The sequence below is a fragment of the Psittacula echo genome (genome assembly GCF_963264785.1).
Source record: "Psittacula echo genome assembly, chromosome: 12".
NCBI classification, from domain to species: domain Eukaryota; kingdom Metazoa; phylum Chordata; class Aves; order Psittaciformes; family Psittacidae; genus Psittacula; species Psittacula echo.
Window position 1 is genome coordinate 5,420,145 of NC_137747.1, and position 21,041 is coordinate 5,441,185.

At 44.8% G+C, this 21,041-nt stretch overlaps 1 protein-coding gene across 1 annotated transcript in view; it reads right to left on the reverse strand.

The window, feature by feature from the left end:
* The window catches only part of RIMS4 (regulating synaptic membrane exocytosis 4), a gene marked incomplete at both ends in the record, with an annotated part of 47,754 nt that extends 26,968 nt beyond the window's left edge, over positions 1-20,786 (reverse strand). Inside the window, one exon of the mRNA XM_080628005.1 lies at positions 20,690-20,786. Within this exon, the coding sequence (XP_080484131.1) occupies positions 20,690-20,786 (97 nt within the window). The remainder of the gene's footprint in view (positions 1-20,689) is intronic.
* Between the last annotated feature and the right edge of the window lie 255 nt (positions 20,787-21,041).

Below are 21,041 nucleotides of genomic sequence, written 5' to 3' on the forward strand. Positions count from 1 at the left end.
TAGTGACTAAGAAACCAAAGTGGTCAAAACTTTGTGTTTCATCTTATAGCAGACAGCCCTGCCAATCATACATCATAAGTATCTTCAACTGGTGACAAGTGGAACTGTTAAGACATGGAAAACACCATCCAATACCAAAAACAGAGACACTGAGATTTAAGTAGCAGCCTCCTAAGGAAGAAAAAAAACCACAAGCAAATTTTCACAGCCCAACACTAGAGCTGCATCAGACTCTCATCTGAGTGATAAACTCTCCCACAGACAAACATGGCAGACACATAACTGCCTCCTACATCTGTTTTCTGCATGCACAAAAGCAGCGCGCAGCTATAAAAACACCTCAAATTATGTGAAGTCCATTCAGGAAATTCAGTTCACCATTTGTCTAAGGAGAATATTGAGCTTCCAATAGAGGAAAAAAAAAAGCCTTTTGGCCAGAGCTGCAAAATAGACATAATTGTCTTCACATCTGTTGAAAGATACCGGAGAACATGGGAAACGAACTAAAATATCATGCCTGTCTGAAGATTACTGAGGATTAGAGGAAAAAGCCATCAACGCAGCAGATTAACACATTTCAAGAACAGTACAAAGATCTACTTCTCTCAATTACCAACCATTAGATGCAGAAAGAATCAGTCCTTTGTCACGAACAGACCCACTGTGGTGTTCAATATTGTACTGAATGGAGTTTGTATTAATCACTTAATATTAAGCACAGCCTCAGAAGAAGCGGATGGCTGTTTGGTGCAAGGCTACCCCATGGCATGTACATGGCAGCGAGTTCACCAAAATCCCATCATTTCTGCCAAGTATTTCTAAATACATTTTGTAGAAGGAGCAAGGATGAACAAAACGCATCAGAGCACCTTGCTGATTTCTTTCTCCACTGTGAGAGCAGAAAAGAGAACAGATGAAGAAGAATAAAAGCGAAGTATGGGCTTGTGATACAGCCAGCACCAGACAATGCCAGTTCAGGAAGATCAAACATGCACCACAGAGCAGTACGTATCTTTATTTAGGAGTGAAAAAATAGTTTTAACATAAGTAACAAAAAAAGAAATGTTTGATGGGAACCTCTTTTATAAGATGACGGACCAATAGTAATGAAACAAGGTCAGGAGAGGACACTATGCATTAACCTTGCTATGAAGAACCTGAGTCTGCATAACTTGCTTCCTTCTTGCACCTGCAGTTAACTTTTACATTGCTGATCTCATACTCAAGAGACTGGGCTGACATCCAGAGGCCCTGGGATTTCTCAGGATGATGCTGGCAAGGTCAGAGAAGGACAATCCCATTCCACCACCACCTGCACACCACAGGCTCCATTTCACCCTGCTCCGTGCAGTAACTGTGCTGATGCCCAGTGTGCATGCAGCCACCTACCCCATGTTATCAGTATGAGAACTGAGCTGTGCCATCGGGCTCCAGCCTTCAGATTTACTTCAAAATAGAGGCAAACATAAGGAGGCAGGACACACAATTCTGGAAGTGAACTTCAGAGAGAGACCCTCAGTCCTGACACATTCACAGTCCTGATAATGAGTCCAAATTTCATAGCAAGCTCGGAAGGGAAACAGCAAAGTCCTCTCCTCCTCTTCCTCCTCCTCCTTCCTGTGGAGCCAGGAGTTCAAGGCTCTGTTTCCTTGGCAACAAGAGAGCATCACAACAGCCTCCTCGCTAGCAAATGGCATAGGAAAATGTGCCATTTTTTTTTCTCTCCAGTGTCTTTTATCACTAGGGAATAAGCCTGAACTCAGAACACACCACTCAGCAAAGACAGAAATAGATATCCACTATTGCTACTTACATTTAAGTGTCTTTAGAGCCTTTAAGCTTGTCCAGAGATAAGGAATGAGTACGGGATTTCAATTTATTAATTTAAACAAAAAGAAAAACCCACCTTTGCTGAAGTTCACCTTTAAAGACAAATTACTTAAAGACAAAATTAAAGACAAATCACCGAACTTGAGGAGTTCAGTGAAAAAAATGCAGCTCATAAATTTAAGATCTGTATTTTAGATTCTGTTAACATTCACTTTTGAAAAGCATTAGAAATGAAGATTACAAATTTAATAATGTAACGCATGGGAGGAATTATCCTCCTCCCCATATAAAAAGGCAATTTGCTCTTGCTTATAAATTGACTTTCTATTACTGACATTAAGCCAGCATAATGTACTAAAATGAGTCTGCCCCACCACAGCTCTGTGGTGACCCACAGCCAAGAATTCATCATGCCAACAACTCAGAAGACTTCCTAATGATGTAAGAGGGGCAGCAGACACTGGTCCTTGCCAATGAGTGGGTATCTCCTCGCTGCAGGACTTTGTGGTACTGCTGGACATTAACAAAGTTCAAAAAGCAACTGAACAAAATTAGTGAGTGAAAGAAGTCAGGAGCAGAAGAAGCCTCTGAGACAGTGGAGGCTGATGTCCAGCACTCATCTCCCTCACAGGTTTCCTCCATCATGTCAGACTCTCTTGCCATCTCCCTGACTTTCTCCAGGCACCTTTGAAGACACAAAACCCTCTTACTCCTTCTGTTTTGCCACAGCAAAGAAGAGAGATCATAATCTTCAGACTGCAGTAGTTTCCTATTTCCTTCCTAAACTGCTTCCAAGTTTCCCTCCTCTAAAGCTTGTGCAATAGGTTTACCGGATGTCCTACCTGGTTTCCCTACTACCTAAATATTCATTTGAAGAAGCTTAATGGTTGGAAATGAACATGAAAGGTACTTGTGACAACCAAAGTGAATCCATTTGCGAGTCTGACACTTGCACAGAAAGCACTTTGCAGTCTCCACCAAAGGAGGTCTCCCAGCTGAAGCAGTTTCTAGGTCATGACGTGCTGATGTTTGGAGGTCTGTGCTTTGTCCTTGGCCTCATTTGCTGAAAGACGTTTCACTTCGGCTCCTACTGCACCTTTCAATCCAAGAAACCTTAAGGCCACATCTGATTTTGAAGTCACTACTAAATTTTAGTCCTCTGGATCCATGAATGACTTGTACATCCTTCTGGTGTCCTATAAGCCATATACCTGGCTTGTCTTTAGAAACATGCATGACTTGGCCTTCCTGAATGTTATACAATATTTGTCTTTTTCATGTATTTTCTGCTACAGACAAGTGACTTCTACCCCTGTATTTTACTGTTGTGTAAAACAGCTTTCCCTTTCAATAGTTCCCCCTCCTTTGCAGAGCTGCTTAATGAATTCAAAGTGTGACATTTTGTCTTCCACAGTGAGGTATAAGAGAAGCTGTAAACCATCACTGTGAGGTGAACTAGAAAACAGAGGCAGCAAGCCCTTCCCACCAGTCAGCCGCAGTTCTCTCTACAGCATCCATTCTACCCTGCAAGACTCAGCTTGTACACAGCTAAACAACAAACTTCACAAAAAAAGAATCAAAAAGGTCAACTTCATGAAGTACATACAAGCTTCTGTACATGATACAGTTTCACAAGCCCCCCCAAGAGATTCTTTCATATGCCCAGAGAAGCTGTGGCTGCCCCATCCCTGGCAGTGTTCAAGGCCAGGTTGGACACAGGGGCTTGGAGCAAGCTGCTCTAGTGGAAGGTGTCCCTGCCCGTGGCAGGGGTTGGAACCCAATGAGCTTTAAGGTCCCTTCCAACCCAAACCATTCTATGATTTTTGATACTTGGTGTGCTATCCCTGCCTGGCCACTTGGATGTTCTGGTTCCAGGATCCAGGTGGATTTAAAGCCTTGAAAGGCTGCACTGCACAAATTCCTCTGACGTTGCCCACACAGGAGGCTACAGATTGGTACCAGGAGTTGTCAAGATTTTGTTTCGCTCTTTCAGCGAACAAACCCAACCTCTGAAACCCGTGCAGGATGCAGAGATAAAAACCCATCATGAATAAAGACCAAAGAAGTTTGAAGGGTTTGTTTTTACCAAGTAATCAATCCCTTCTGGCACTTTTCCTCCAGCTCTAATACCACCAGCGAGCACAGTAACCCCTGGCAGGTTTTGTACACTCCTCTACAAGCATCTCATTAAACAACACAATCTACTTCTGAAAAAAGAAAGCATGAACTGAAGTTGTTCTATGGCAAAAGAGAGACAGAGAATGAGTGTTGGGAAAGGATACTGATGGACAAAACAAGGTTAGAGTTTAGGAGGTCCAGTTCTCACACACTTCACCTGCTACTACACTGTCCCTCTGGGGCCAGCTGCTGGGAAATGGTGTATTGCTCACACAACATGTGCAATCTGTGCTTAGTGCAAGCCTTGGTTTCACTTTGCTCTGATAAAGCATTAGGTGAGCAATCCAAGCCAACTTATTAATACATCAAATGACAATAAGCCAGTTGGAGGGAGATGAATTACTGAACTCACAATAATTTAGTGCTCAGAGACTAAACTCTGTAAGCTGGGAGCTACTGAACACAGAGCTTGATTTCCCTCAGAACAGTCTTACTGACATGCTGTAGGGTGCCAGTCCAGTGGAAACCTCAAAGAGGAGACACCATCTTTTATCTTCATTAAAACATGGCAAGCAATGGCAGCAATCTTCTCAATGAAGTAGCTCCCAACCCTCTGGGAAGCACACACGCAACAAATCAAATGTTAGAGAATAATTTCACTGGGGTCCATAGCGCAGTAGGAACCGCAAAATGTTCTTCCTGGTAGCCAAAAGCATGCACTGAGCTGCATTCCAACTTTCCCCATCCTGCAGCTCTGCTTCAATGCTCTCAATGGAAAAAGTATGTCAACCACAAATCTTTGGTCAAAGCATCTCAACAGTAGGATGGCACTTAATTTCTATTGGCTTTTATTAGTTTGAGGTGAATCTTGAGCTATAAAACACATTAATATGCAACTTTGCTTCCTCTAAGACACAAGAGAGCACATCTAAGAATGGCTAGAGGTCTAGACTGAAAGCAAAGAATGGTAGGAACAATGCAAATACTGATCCTAAAACAGCAGATGCAGATACTACAGGAAAGAGAAAACTCAGTTTGCTCAAAATCCTCAACAGTGTATTTACTACATGCATGGAAGAGCTCAGTACCTCCTTGAAAATGAGAATTTAAGATGCAGTGCAAGAAACCAGAGGTGAAATCCAGCCCCATATCAGGCATTATATGAAAGGCACAATAAAGTCAGTATTAAGACAAAGAGTGACACCCAGCAATTCCATGCAACTGAGAGCAACTCCTATTTACTTCTCCAAGTACTGTGGAAGTTGCACCTTCTTCAGATTCTTTTTGCATACACAAACCAGTTTTGTAGCACTAAGAAAACCAGCTCCAGTACAACATCCTTTAATAACAAAAAAACCACCAATTGCCTGTGTGACTCAACAGTTTTGACACTCCCACCTGTACCAAGGCTCAGAAGAGGAATAAACTCTCTCACAGCATTTCCCTGGGCTACCTGGTATTTTCATGCTGATTGTTAATATTAAAGACTGAAGATGAACCACAGGTTCATCTTCAACCTCACTCAGGATGCCCACCTTGACCTAAGCCAAGTCTAAGAAACATGTATAATCCCAGAGTCAGCATATGTGTTGATATAAACCCACCTCTAGAATCTTCTGAACAAACCATTTTCTATTACTTTGGGGCAGTCATTAAAGAGTCACAATATTTAGTCAACCTTTTACTTGTACAGTCATTAATCATGCACCATTTAACCACTGGTTTGTCATTTAGTCTCCTAATCTTTTTCAAATCCTTCTGCTTATTTTCACATCTTTTTTCAATCCCATTCTATGTGTCTTGCTAATTACACTCCTTCACTGTCATAGGCTGTTTCAACACAGACATGCTTAGCCAGAGGTGGTTTGATCACTTGCTGTTATATGCCCAATGAATCATTTGCTATTGTGACATTTAAGAGATAAACAGTGTTAGTAGAAGATGCTCAAGTGCACTTCATTGTCTGGACAGCTGCTGATAACGCTAGGGGAGGAAGGGTGAATGACCATTTGGTAGTGTACTTGAAAACAAGGTTTCTAACCTTGTTAAAAAGAACAATGAGAAAGGATGATGCCTCGGATTTCCATCTTCTCAAAATAAGGAATTCTGCTCCCTTGCCAGAGAGTACCATTTCCAAATGACTGTTATTTACAATTTTGCTGCATCCTGAGCCAGTCAACCATTCCTGCCCGTCTCTGGAGACCTTCTGTCTCCAGAAGTGAGCATAGGAGGCCAGCAAAAGCAGACACATCCAAATGACAGGCACCAGAAATGGGTGACACATGAATGAGACATCACCTGAAAACTTAAGCACAACTGAATTACTCATGGCAAAAGTAACTGAAGAGGCACTGTGATGTACATAAGAGAAAGAAGGGAAAGAAGGAAGCATTTCCTGTCTAAGCCAAAATTTTCAACTAAAAACAAGTGAAGGACCAAATACCTCCCAAACCAATCTTGGCACTATGCAAGAATTGGTTGGGCAGTTTCCACTTGCCAAGAACAGCACTGTGGACACAGCAACTCCCAAATACACTCACGTCATGTAACCCCATTAGATCAACAGCTCCTAATTAATTTAGAGTGTGGATCAGTCCTCAAACACCTTTTGCTATAAGCAAGACCTACTGAAAGTGATGAAGAGGAATCATTATGCCTAACACCAGCAACAGCTTGCTGTAAACACATTTGGCAGCACAGGGAGGTTCCTTTATGGCATAATCCATTTTTATATACACCTAATATTTTCAAGTTTTCAACTGATTGTCAGTGTGTTTGTAGAGGCTGTTAATGAACCTCATTGCTAAAAGCAGTTACAATTCCATAGCTATTAATACACCGTGACATCAGTTATGTCAGCTTCCGAGTGAATCACAGTTGCAAACTTGTAGGTGTTCGATAGCTGGTTGTCATGTCGAAATAGAACATTGTTAAATATAATCCAAGTCTGTCCTAGTTTTGCAGCTCTTTTCCCCTTTCTGCACTGCAGCCTTAGTGGACTGAACACCTGCAGGTCTGAAGAGATAAGCACAGGGCTATCAAGGGAAAACAGATCAACTATTAGACCATTTAGATCAGCAAGATTTAAAGTATTCACTTTTGACTCAATTTCCTCTCAAGTCTGATGCCTCTAAAAGCTTAATAGAGCAGGTCACTGAGTCTTTTACAATGTCTCAACCATGTAAGATGTACCCATATCAAGATATTAAGCTTCCCTCTTTGTGCCTGCCCCCCCCAGTATTGAAATAAAAGGCTGAGACTCTTTCCTGACATAGTAGTTTGGTATCAGAGGCAAAATCCAGTTTCCAAACAGTTTATTGAGTATCAGATGCCAAATGCTGATTTAATCTGCATTAGTGACACTCGCAGAACACTTCTGTATTGGTCAACTCATACACAAAAGCACATTCTTACCAAATCTGACACGAGCTGGGAAATTATTAATGAACATTTTGATCAGTGAAACATTTTCAGGTCATCATGTTGTCACCACTTCAGATTCACCTCCCCCTCCAAACACTTTCATGCACCCTGTACAGGTGATCTTTGGAAACCCAGTCTTAGGGCTTTAGGTAAAAGGTGCCTGAGGAAATAAACCAGTTTTCTGTATTTCAGGAAATTAAAATTATGGTCTGAAATAAGACTTCCTGATTTTCACAGTCAATGTGTCCTGCAAACTCGCTGTCTCTCTGCAGCAGATGGCTGCAGTGAACAGACTGTGAAAACAGAGTCAAATTCACAAACTAAAATGGACTGGGGCTAATTTGCCTGGTATTATTCCTAGAGCAGCAGCTAACTTTGCCTCAACCAACTGAGCAATACTTCATAGAGCTCTCTAGTAGGTAAGCCAGGCAGCACTGAGACAGAAATAGAAAAATATTGAAATAGGGCCGACACGATGCCAGGTTTAGAGATACTTGGCTTGAGCTGAGTCTTGGGAAAAACTGAGTTTGGGCCATAGCAGCTGCCTCTTGTCCAGGAGCAGTAAGTGTGTTTCTGCAGAGACAAGAGGAGACAGGTCACAGAACAGGCCTACTCCTGTTACTAGGCAGAAGCTGGGAGTTCAGTGGGAACAGATGAAAAGTAAGTTTATAGAAAGATAACTAGGGACTGTGGCATGACTCAAACAGGAGAGCTGAGAATTACTGTTGTGAAAACAGTCCAGAAGTGGGTCCTGAGGAACACATATAATTGTCAGTCAAGTTCTGCTCCTTCCCCTAGCTTCAACCTGCACTTTCTCAAGCCACACATTTATCCTTTCAGCCCCTTCAAGCGAAATACTTTAGACCAGATGTTAAAATCACAAGCCCTTTGTTTTATCATAAGTGATCTCTTTACACTGCAGCCCTGCTGTGTGAGGAAGAGACTTGCTGTGCATCCACAGACTTAGACTGCACAACTAGAGCTTATGCATATCAGGGAGGCAAATCATTAAATGACTGTCTCCTTACCCATGCAATTTTCAGAACCTACACATGCACAATAACTAAACCAAGATCTCTCAACTGTTCTTACAAAGCACCAAGTGGAAAAGAAAAACATGCACTGGTGGAAGGTCCTTAGACTGCCATAGAGAAAACATCTTTACCTTTATTATTTCTTGCCAAAGCTTCAGCTTATCAATTAAATACTGAGAACAGCTTTCTCTATGACAAAGGAAAAGATCCAATAAACATGTGTTGCCTGCACAGTGAAAAAAACACACCATGATGCTAATTTTGGAATACATGACCTGTTGGAAATACAGAAATAGAGGAAGAAAAGGAAAAAAAAAACAACACAGGGGGAATACTGAAAATCCTAGGACATTGTTACTGCAGAGGCTGCTGCAGGAACTGAAATATTTATAGGCAGGCCAAAACTATTGATCGAGACATGATAAAATCAGGCGGCAGCCACAGAGATGAAACTCTACCCAAAGACCTCAGGCTGCTGTTCAAAACCAGCCCCACGGGCAGCAGTCACCTCCTGCAAAGGAAGGGGAGGAGGGAGCAGGCAACTATGGGGCTGCAGGCAGACATCAGCAATGAGCTTTCTCCAGGCTGAAAGGATCAGACCCAAAACAAGACTAGAGCATCTTCATGAACTGGGTGATCTCAGAGCACTCTGACAAAGACCTGTGTGATAGCAGCACACATGCCTCAATGCCAGATACAGAGCAGCTATTGCAGTGAGCTGTCTGATCACAGAGGGAAAGCTGCTGCTTAGTGCAGCAGAAAGCAAAACCAGGTGCTTTTAAGCTGAATTATGTGAGAGTTGCTATCTACAAGAAGGAATACTTGCCTTTTTTAACACACACACACACACACACATACACATGAAAGCCCAGAGAGAGCATTTCTTCTACCCTCAGCCCCATATCTAAGAGCAGTCACTCAAGAAATCCATATGATCAGTACCGCAGCATTCCTAAAGGCCCCAGATGGAGGAAGACAGTACAACGTTGACAGTATGCACTGACACCACAGCGCAAGAACAAGTGCCATGGGACGCTAACGTTACCATGGAAATGTCCTCATACCACGTAACATTTTGACACTGTCTGTTTTCGGAGAAGCAGCAATGATGTGGCAGCCTGCAAAGCCTGTTAGAGTTTCACCACAGTTATTACTGCAGCCAGAAGCCAATTCCAACTGTCTGGGTATTGGATCTTGACCAATCTGGCAGCTCCTCTTTCTAAAGTGCACGAGGAAGCTTTTAACAGAAACAGCTCCATAAATCACCTGGGTTTAATGTGCACTGTCTGCCAGGCTGAGCACTGGCCCACATGCCTGCTTTCGGCACTGCTTGCCCTGCTTTCTAGGCCAGCTTTTTCAGTGTTCCTCATCAACTTACTTGAATCGCAGAATCTAAGGCAGAATCTGCTCCTCTGCTCAAGCGGCTTTGCATGACCAGAGCAGCAAAGTCTTAGCCTCATGTCTGCAGGGCTGTGAGGTGATTTTCTGAACAGCTGAAGTCAGGTATAACCCTAAATCCCATTCACTTTAAACAAATACTATAGAATCAAAGGATTGTTTGGGGTAGAAGGGACCTTAAATCTCATCCAGTCCCAATGCCTGTCACGGGCAGGGACACCTTCCACTAGAGCAGCTTGCTCCAAGCCCCTGTGTCCAACCTGGCCTTGAACACTGCCAGGGATGGGGCAGCCACAGCTTCACTGGGCACCCTGTGCCAGCGCCTCAGCACCCTCACAGGGAAGAACTTCTTCCTTAGATCTAATCTAAATTTATCCTCTTTCAGCTCAAAGCCATTCTTCCTTGTCCTACTAGAGACCAAACCTCAGACATTTTTGAAAATGCTCAATTTCACTATTTAGTATTTAAAATATACACAAAACTATGCTGCTCATTGCAGAAAGCTTGTTTTTATCTCAAGGCAGATCAGGTAATACTAGCTAACCCTTTCCTGAACAAAAATCCCAAATCTGGAGGGAATGCAACTGTGGACTATGTGAGTCACAAGAGCAGATATAGAGGAATCAATCGGCACAAAAACGTGCAGGTCTGTGCCAAATGAACCAAAATCACAATTGAAACGTAACACTGGATTGTGACAGCAATTCCTGCAATTCCTTCCGGTTTTGGGGGAACTGGGGCTGATTTATGCCACTGCCATTCAGAAATGAAACCACTACAACAGCTGAAAGTCTAATAGGCACTAGAAAGAGGAAAAGCTCACATTTATTCTCCTGACAATCTCATTAAAACCCAAATATGGATATATAAAGCCACAGCCTTAAAATCTTTAAATAGATTTTCCTAACTTTTCACTAGTGCTGGGATGTCATGAATCAAGTACAAGAAAGGAAAAAGGTGAATAGTAAAAATAGAAGAAAAAGAAAACCACCCACCCAATCCTTCCAGGATGTGGAGAAGTGTTAAACTGCCCATGGAGCTAAGTGAGGGGCATGCTGGGTCCACACACTGTCAGTGTTTCCCTGCCAAGGTGGGTCATTCTGCAAATCCAACTCCACCAACAGCAGTTGTTTCACATAAAAGGATGGTCAGGTCCAGGACACAATCACACATCCCTTGTGGAGAGAGAATATAACCTCTTAAACCAGATCTGTCACCAGCGTGAAGTACCATTAACCACAATTACCTTTATTCTAGGTACTAACTGAATGATACCTCAACAGTCCCTTGAGCTGAGCACTGCAAAATGAAGCAATGAGAAGGTGCTTGAAAAAAACCAGGCCACTCCAGCTGCACTGAAAGCAAAGGTTTTTCAGGATGCTGCACTTCACCCATGGATCCTCAGTTACAAAGGATCTCCAGCTGCCAAAATCACCCACAAAATGGTGCAGTATTCCTGGAGCATGGAGGACAAAGCACCTTATTACAGACATTCACCCCATCTCCCAATCCCAGAAACATCCCAACAGCATGGGTCCTGCTAAACAACAATACAGAATTCAGACTGATCTGGATGGGATAAAATCCCATCCTGCCAAATCAACACAAGGAAATTCCATAAAAGCACATGTGGAGACAGACCAGTGATGAGTACTGTTCCTCAGGGAACAGATGCTGCTCAACATCTTTGCTGGCAACACGGCTGGTGGGATTAAGAGCACCCTCAGCAAGTTTGCCAACACCAGCAAGCTGTGTATTGGTGGACAGCCCGGAGGGAACTGTCGATCATGGACTTGATATCCAGAAGGACCTTGACAGGCTCGAGAGGTGAGCCTGGGTGATCCTCATGAAGTTCCACAAGGCCAAGTGCAAGGTCTGTGCCTGGGTGGGGGCAACCCCGAGCATAAATACAGACTGAGTTGAGAGCAGCCATGAGGAGAAGGACTTGGGTCTGTTGCCTGATGAGAAGCTCCCCACAACCTGGCCATCTGCACTTGCAGCCAACCATGTCCTGGGCTGCACCAAAAGGAGCGTGAGCAGTAGGTTGAGGGAGAGGATTCTCACTCTCTACTCCGCTCTCAGAAGACCCCCCCCCCACAGTCCTGCATCTAGCTCTGGGGCAACAGCACAAGAGGGACATGGAGCTGTCAGAGCGAGGCCAGAGGAGTCCACAAAGATCCTGCAAGGGCTGGAACAGCTCTGCTCTGGAGCCAGGCTGAGCGAGCTGGGCTGATTCAGCCTGGAGAAGAAAAGACTCCTTAAGGGGAGACCTTAGAGGACCTCCCAGTGCCTAAAGGGGCTAGGAGAATGCTGGATAGGGGCTTGGGACAAGGGCCTGTAGGGACAGGACAAGGGGGAATGGCTTCAACCTGCCAGAGAGGAGATTTAGATTAGATACGAGGGAGAATTCTTCCTTGCGAGGGTGGTGAGGCCCTGGCACAGGGTGCCCAGAGAAGCTGTGGCTGCCCCATCCCTAGGAGTGTCCAAGACCAAGGTAGATGGGGCTAAGTGCAAGGATTGGAACTAGATGATTTTTATGGTGCCTTCCAACCCAAACCATTATACGATTCCCTGAAATAGAAATAACTTCATAATGCTGAAAAAAATTAATGCACAAATTCCAGAAAGAGAATGAGGAGCCAGGCAGCAGTCTGCAGGGAATGATCTGGATTATACCTGAATGCAAGTCAGGAGCGGGGCCACTCTTGCAAAGCACTGGGTGTATTTATAGGAATATTACACACAAAGTGTGGGAGAGAAGTTACTTCTCCCTGCTAGGAGCCAGACAGCAGCCACTGCTCCTCCTGCAAGATCCTGAGTGCAGCAACAAGACCAATATGATGCTTGAAAACTGACCTACAAAATTCAATCAGGCTTCTTTGGTCCAAAGAGCAAGAGGAGGAAGAGGGATGCCAGGCAGCAATGGTGGTGATTATGGTAATTTCCTGGCTTAGGATTATCAGCACAGGGAAGAACAGTTTTGTGATGTGAGGAGTTGCTCAGAAGACAGCAACGATCAATTGCTTCCCATGTGGCTGGGAGCAAGACAACAGAAAGCAGCTTAAGTTCCACTGAGACTTAAGCTAAATTTTAGGGTAAAACATCCTTCTCATTAGGAATAGGTTGTTATTTGGGAAGCAGCCACACATGACTCCTCAGGACCCCTTCTGCCTCTGCATTTGTAAGAATAACAACATACAAATATTAGCATGAGTTCCTCTTAATCATAAAACAGTTTTGAGAAGAATGTGACATTTACCTCTGTACAGTCTGTACTCTGCAAATCAAGCACTCAAACTGGCTCCTGCAAGGCTGTATGAGCTCTTTGTGTATTGGACAAAGGTGATATAACACTCTAATGGCACAAAACTGAAACATCTGCCACAGTGATTTAACTGTGGCTGGATTTGGTTAAAAGATAGGGCTGCTGAGCTTTGCTGTATTCCCACATGAAGCTTGGCTGTACCAGGGCTTCCCAGCCTGTACATGTGTGCTGTTTGCAAAAGCAATGCCAAAAATATAAGTTAAAAGCAGATCCCAAGGCAAGCACAGTTTGACAGCAAAAGCAGAGTGTGCCTAATTTGTGTATGTCATCAGCAAATGATTTAAGCAATGGCATCTACTGAGGCATCATTTGTGCTGCAGGATCCCTATCGTGACACATGTTCCCATTCAGCATGGCATGGTTTTCACACCCTTTCCCAAAAATAAAACCAAACCTCAAAGGAACATCATTTGGATAGACAAATATTCAAACTGCATTGAGCAGTTCTGCAGGAGACCAGAAATCCTTATTCAAATATGCTAATGGTGCTGCACACCAGATGTCTGTGAGGAAGCGGAGAAGATGGGAGGGCTAAGGGGCCTGTGGGAGCCAGGTCCTACTGCCCCACTAAAGCACATTAGCAACTTGCAGGCCCTTTCCTAACTTAAAATGTTCACATTTCTAATCTAACCGAAGGCACTCAAATATGAGCAGATAGTGCTTTGGAAAATAATTGCACAGATAAATTATTCCTCAAAACAACTACTCCAATCAAACTTAATTCTTTCCTACATAAAGCAGATACATATATTCTGTCAAACAGAAACGTTGGAAGCAAAGTAGTTACAGCATTTCACAACTTGTCCTGATATAGGAATCTGACAGAGTAAAGATAATTTTTTTTTAGCCTGGAGAACAGAGTGCATTTGAATTAATAAATGTTGCATTAGAATTAAATGCACATGAAATAGAAGCAGTAAGGAAACAGCTTCTCCTAGACAGAAAGCTTTCCAGGGACAGATTCTTCTATTTGGAAGTCAATTGACAGCAAAATAAGAGAAAAGAGATATCCCTCCCCTGTGGCTGGCAGGGGTCACGTACAACCAGACCTTTACAACCCCTGCACACATGGTTCAAATATAACATCTTCCTCCAAACATCTATAACACACCTCAGGCCAGGCACAGCCACCTTTGAGGAAAGGAGACAGCACTGAGCTTTCCAATGACTGCACATGTGTGCTGCAATAAGCAGCGCTAAGCGGACAGTGCAGTGAAGGCCATGACCTCATCAATGTCCCCTCTCCCCTGCCAATCCACACCCAGATGATCACCAAGGAAATGCCTACAATGCTTGAGATCCCAGGATGAGCTGCTACCTCTCTTCTCCCACATCATCATTTAGAACAATTCCTAAATCTCATCCAGCACCAGCGCAAGGCACAGGTGGATGCTCCGGGTTGGAACGTGCTGGATGACTCCGCCAGGGTGCCCCACTGGAGACAGTAGCAAGCAGCAGCTTGTGCTCCAGGACGGCTGCCTGCCACGCTGTGCGCTGACCGCTACCACGTCACCCTCCCCTGTGCTCTCCCATCTGTCTCACTCTACCCATCTGCTGGGTTGTGCCACAGACTGGAAGCTCTCTGGGACAGAGACTGACATTTTGCTTTGCAATTCACAGGCACAGCATGATCTTGGCTGAGGACTACGGCTCTCACGTGCGGCCACACCACCAAGAGCAACACAAATGAGGATGAGGCTTCAAATCACTCATTCCTAGTGCTGACTCATTCACAGGGCTCCTGCTCTGCTCCAGTCTCACACAGCCACAGGAGAAGACAAAACCCATCCTCCGTAATTGCATCTACTGATCACATATGCAGGCAACAGATCCAGAAAGCAGAAAGCTGCCTTTGGTGCACAGGGGATGCAAGGAGCAGCACAGCTTGTTCAGCTCTCACCCAACTAGGTGCATCTGCTGTGTAAAAGTCAGCTGTTGCATTTATCATCTGCATTAACTCACGAGCAGGTGTGAGATCACCAACCTCTGCAGGTATTATCTGCAGCATCTTCTTCTAGGGCGCTGATCCATTTCATACACTTCCCTCTGATGAGAGACTGATTTGACAGCAGCCCTTCTAAAACTGTCCTCATTTTTTATTTCATTTTATTCCATCTATGAAACAAACATCTGCTCACCTAGAGCTAGAAGATGCCCAGCAGGGAGAGAGGCACTGCCTGCAATCACTAAGATAACCTACAGACAAAGATATACTGCTAACTGTGCAAGAAGAGGGAAAAGCCATGGCTTCTGCTGCCTCCTGCCCAGCCAAGACAGCTGGCGAGGTATGCAGCAGGGATCAGGCCATTGTTTATCCCAAAACTGATTCAGATTTGTCCTGCAGCATTCCTGGGGTAACACCTTGCCAAATGAGCCTCAGAGTCTGTGTCTTTGCAGGGTTTCAGGGATGAACTATCATTTAATTCGTAAAAGATTAATGAAGTCAACATTCCAGATGTGCAAATACTTTCCCTTGTCCCCTGTATGTCTGCCATGTGAACATGGTTACCTACCTAACAAAAAACTAACAAAACTGGTTAGAGGCTTACAAAACTTAAGGTAACTTTGGATGAACCAAACCAGACTAGACACCAAAGGACTTAACACATTTGATATGTATACATTAAAAAAATACATAAATTGACTAGTTAAAACACTTGAATCATGACTTCCTTTAAAAATCATACGTACCCCAATCCAGTACAGTGCTTCAATTGAAAAACATCCCTGGCAACATGAAACACACACACGGGCTCTCTCTATTTAACAACTTTGTGATGCTCTAATGCTTAAAATCATAGAAAAGTTCAATGCTTACAATTATAGATAAGTTCAACAGATAAAAGCTAGACAAAAGAGTATTCTAAACTAAACAACATGTCCACAGCACGTTCTTCCATCCCAATGTTATACATGGTTTTTTCAATCCATTAAATTAGTATTTCACATAGCTTCTCTTCAAAGCAACTGCCTGTAGGACAGTGCATCTGCCAATACTTGATAGTGTGTGAAAGCAGCAGCTTAGGCTGAATTTTATCTCAAACTCAACTCTCTTCTGAAGGAGCAGCTGACATGAGGAAGGCTTACCGTCAGTATCTAGGAGACATTTTGACTTTGGAAACCATTTTCTCTCTGCCAGACACTTGGTTCCAGCTGGCTGAGACACAATTTGATTCTACTGTCTTGCAGCCAGGGCAGAGGTGTGCCAAGCTGGATGGTCCCTGTGCTGGGGTCCTGACCCACAGGACCCATACACATACCTCACAGCTATTCTGTACCTTCTCCTGCTTCCTGATCAAAGCATCCCTGCTATCCCCACTTCTGTGGGCATAAGATCCCTGTAAGAAACATGCGTTTCTTCTTGTGCAGATGCTCAAGTTGTATTTGGACTGTATCTGCTTTTGCAGTATGACCAATGGCTATAGTCTCCCAAACACCCAAATCTGCACCCCTCTCCGGGCATACCTCAGGTGCCTTCTGCCATTGCAAGTGGGTGTCCTTCCTTAGAAAACCAGGGTGTAGGGTGAAACAGAAAGGAGCTGGTGTCTTACTGCATCTCACCCACTTAAGCCAAAGTGCAGCTGGAGCACACACCCAGGCCTGAGAAGTACCCCTGGATCCTGCAGCTTAGACACAGAAGCTTAAGGAAATCCCATCCCCTCAGCAATTTTTCACATTTCGCTACCCACGTTTCTTTAGGTACAGTCCCTATGCTTTGAAGTACACAAGGTCCTCACCTGGAAGTTCTGAGCTCTTCTGAGCTTCTGGCTTCCTGATTCCCAGCAGGTCCACCACCATTACACTGACTGTCCTTGTGACTAAAACCACCTTGTCTCTCCTGCCCCAAGCTTGCTGGGTTTTGCATGTGCAGCTCCAAGTTAGTTGCTGTTGCTCTCTACCAAAACCTCACTTTCTGTCCTGCTTTAGCCAGCTTTCCAAACCTCATGCTTTTCCCACTGAACAAGCTGGTTTTCCTCCATGACAGCAAACTTATGGATGCCCCTCATCCTGGAGTGGGCAGGTCTGCGCTATGGCTGCTGTCAGAAGCGGACTTGATACACCCCATTCCACAACCCTACAATTGCAAACTGCACCCAGGACTCCAGAGCCACCTACAAGGCAGGTCCCCACAGCCATCACAGATCCTCAACACCCTATTATTAACCCATACGAACTTGCCACTTGGCAACTCTGTCCTTGGCAGTTTGGTCCTTTGCAGCATTGCCAGATGAATACCAGTGTACTGAACTGCTGATTCCAGCCAAGACCAAGTGTATGGCAGATCCTCAGGACAGCTAAGATTTGTGTTCACACTGTTAGAAATGGGCACTGATTTAAGGCTCACATTTCTACATGTCCATAAAGACTGCCTGATGGACTTTTACCTCTTTACTACTCCATAACTGAAAAATTATCAGAGCTCAGGACAGATTTGCATAAGCTAAACCAACAATTATGATGATGATAGCCACAGTTTAAAACTCCTTAACTTCACTGACATTACTGGGGACCTCAATGGAGCGAGGATAGTGGCACTCAGCCAGCAGGAAGGAGAGCAATATTACCACGCAGAGATCAAAAGAGTTATTAACCCAGAGTCCTTACACTATTGACTGCAGACAGTAATTTCTGTTATTTTAAAGCCCCACTGCACCTTACTGGTGAACAGAGCTCAGTGTTTGCTCAGAGTATCCTCTCTGTATACGTGGAGGAGGAATGAAAAGGGTATTACAATGTAGGAGTCCACATCCACCTCTTTGGAGAGACAGGCACATGGCCTTATTTGCCACAGGACACATTTGAAACTCAATCAAACTCATGCTCTGGAAGCATTCAGAAGCAATCCAATTTCTGGCTCCAGGTTCTATTGCTCTCCTGCCTACACTGGCTGCCTGCTCTACACACCAAAATATAACCAGGATATCATCTGCATGCACTTCATCATCGAGAACTCAGTCCAGACACACTGGTGAGGCAGCAGGCAGAAGAGCTGTGGAAGATAAGAGTCTTCTCACCTAATGTCCAGAAGGCAGACAGCAAAGAAGAACAAAAGGAACATGGAAGAAAAAGAAATATTCTATAAGTAAAAGCATTTTTCTCAAAAGCAGAGCTATTTTCCAAGACCAAACATGGGAAATGTTGGAACCCAGAGGTATCCTTACCATTGGTCAGATGTGGCTAGCTGTTTCCACATCACCGTGGCTTTCAGCAAACACTCCTTCAAAATTCCTTTTATGCTCCTTTAATATGACCCTAACGTAGTAACTTAAATGTACACCTCAAGAATTTCTTCTGTTTGTAGATTTGAGCTCTCATTAGGCTTGTTTCCCTTTTCAGAGGAAAATGTCAAGTTTCTTTTAAGCTTGGCCATTTATCAACTACTCTCCTTTTCCGTAGGATGACTATCCTCTTAAAGATGTGGTTCTCAGCTTCAGACAAAATGGATGATGTGTCTGTTGGAAATAGGATTGTTTACTTTGTCAATGATCATGGGATCAATTTTTTTCTTTTTCCTGCCATCTCCTAAAGAGAACATCTTGCCAAGTGCAGTATTCATCTTCCTGAATAAGCCATCAAAATCTATTTTTTGACAGAAATCACACTGCAACCCAAACTGGTCAGAATCTCTCCCGATTTCAGGAGCATGCATGAGAATGAATAATACAGAATCTTGTCTGGCACAATTTCAGCATTTCTTCTACCATTTCTCTTTCATGGCATTTATTTTCTTGAGAAAATTATACGGTTGTAGTTTGAATGCACAGTCAAAGCAGCACACGTTCTTTCTTGCTGATTGCTCATACGTGTCTGAATACACACTCATAGGCACAGAATGCAGGAGCAGTGCTGCAATGTCCCCACTGCACTGAACATTACTCCAAGCAGCTTTACTAACGAGACTAACTCAAGCAGGCAAAATCCATTAATAAGCTGCTGGAGAATGAGGTCTTAATTGTAGATTTATTTAATTGAGAGACAAGTACTGTATTGTATTAAGAGCAGCCTATTAACATTCATGCGTGAGCATTCAATAAGCATGAATAAATAGAAAAATGAATTTGCACTGTAACGGCTGAAGCAGAAGCATTCACTAAAACCATCATCGTGCTCAGAGCAAGAGGGGCCGGACACCAGGGAATGAAACGCTGTTGTGCAGGGTCCTCGTACTCCAGCATGTCTCAGTATCAATCACTGCTGAAGCAACAGCGCCAAGACTCCCCAAAGCTCCCATTATTGTCTCATCGCTCCCCAGCAATGGAACCAAAGATGAAGCAAATAAATCATCAGCAAAATTTCAAGAACAAGATTTAAATAAATACATCTGTTGGAGGAGACAATTTTCTGCTTGACACCCCTGCATGATGCTGATGACAATCCTGGGTTAATCACACAGATGATGAATTTATTCTTACGTCAATTCCTCTAGAAACAACAACGTTACAGGTGTAGCAGCTAGCAGGCTGATTTGCCCATCTATTCCTGCTGGCATCTGCACATCTTGGGATGAGCCCCTTAGACAAAGAAGCATGCCGGCATTTTGAGGGATGCAACCATGACAGTCAGTGTTAAAATACGCCTTAGTTACCAACTTTCATTATACGCTGTTCAGAAGATTCACTTACAGGTTCAGTCTCTGGTACTGTGTGTACTGTGAAAAACATCCCTTGTTTATAAGTGAGACAGAATGGACAAAGTGTTTCTCTGACACTCTCCATCCACTCCCTCGGATGTCCTCCCTACCCTCACAGCTGCTGCACTGCCCTCCGCTCCCAACACCTTCTCCAGCATCAGTGCCTTTCCTTTCCTGTTCAACCCCATTTCTTCCCTCCTTTTCCTTACCAACGTCCCTCTTTTTAAAGCTTAGTCTCGTTTTATGACCGCTGCCAACACTCTAAGACCAGAAATGCCTTTGTGAAGAGGGCAAAAATCACTGCATCCATTCTGAAAGGCTTCTGTACATGTTTCGTGAGCTACTTCACCCTCATTTAAACAGAATCGTTTTTACAGCATGACACATGGTGCTAACGACCCCTCAAAACAATTAGTTCAGTGTGCATAAATCAGCACAGATTGGATACACCGTCCAGCAAAACGGATGCCTTCCCCCAAGTGTTGCCCTTCACCACTTTACACAGCTTGGCACAAGAGGCACACCAGGAGCGTAAGCCGCTCCATTGCAAACGCCCCGGCTTTCCTATTGATGAGAAGAGGGAGTACATTTCATCATCATGAATAAATTCCCTCATCTCCACAGGCTCACGCTTCCCATGGACTGGAAACCCGGTACCAGTCGCATCCCAGGCCCTCAGCAGGGTCAGGGCAGTACCGACACACTGCACAAACCCCCCGCTCCTGCCCAGCCCCATGGCCCCACCGCTCCCACAGCGCCCGAGGGCTGGACACGCGTGTGCTGGAGACCGGCACCGCGTCCTGCCCCCGACCCCACAGGCACCCCTGTCCCACAGCTGCCATGGGCGCCCTCCCCGTCCCACACACCCCTCCCACCGCCACTCACCCCCAGCCCCACTCGCGACCAAGCCCCGCTTCAACCCCCCCGTACCCGCGTCCTCCTCGTCAAAGCTGTTCATGCAGGGGAAGTAGATCGCCAGGGCCTCGAAGGAGGCGGACAGGCTGAGGCGGCTCTGCGACCGCTCCATGAAGAGCCCGGGTCCGGGGGCGCCGCCGGGGGTCTCGCCCGCCGCCGCCGGCGGCTTGGCCAGCTTCGCCGCCCCATTCTTCACTCGGAGCACGGCCCGCGGCGTCTTGGCTGCGGCGGTGGCCGCGGTGAGGCGGCGGGGCGAGACGAGGCGAGGCGGGAACGCGGAGCGGCGCGGTGCGGAGCGGAGCGGAGACACCTGCTGCCGCCCGGCGCTCTGGGCGCCGCCCCTCCCCGCCGCCCCTCCCCGCGCCCG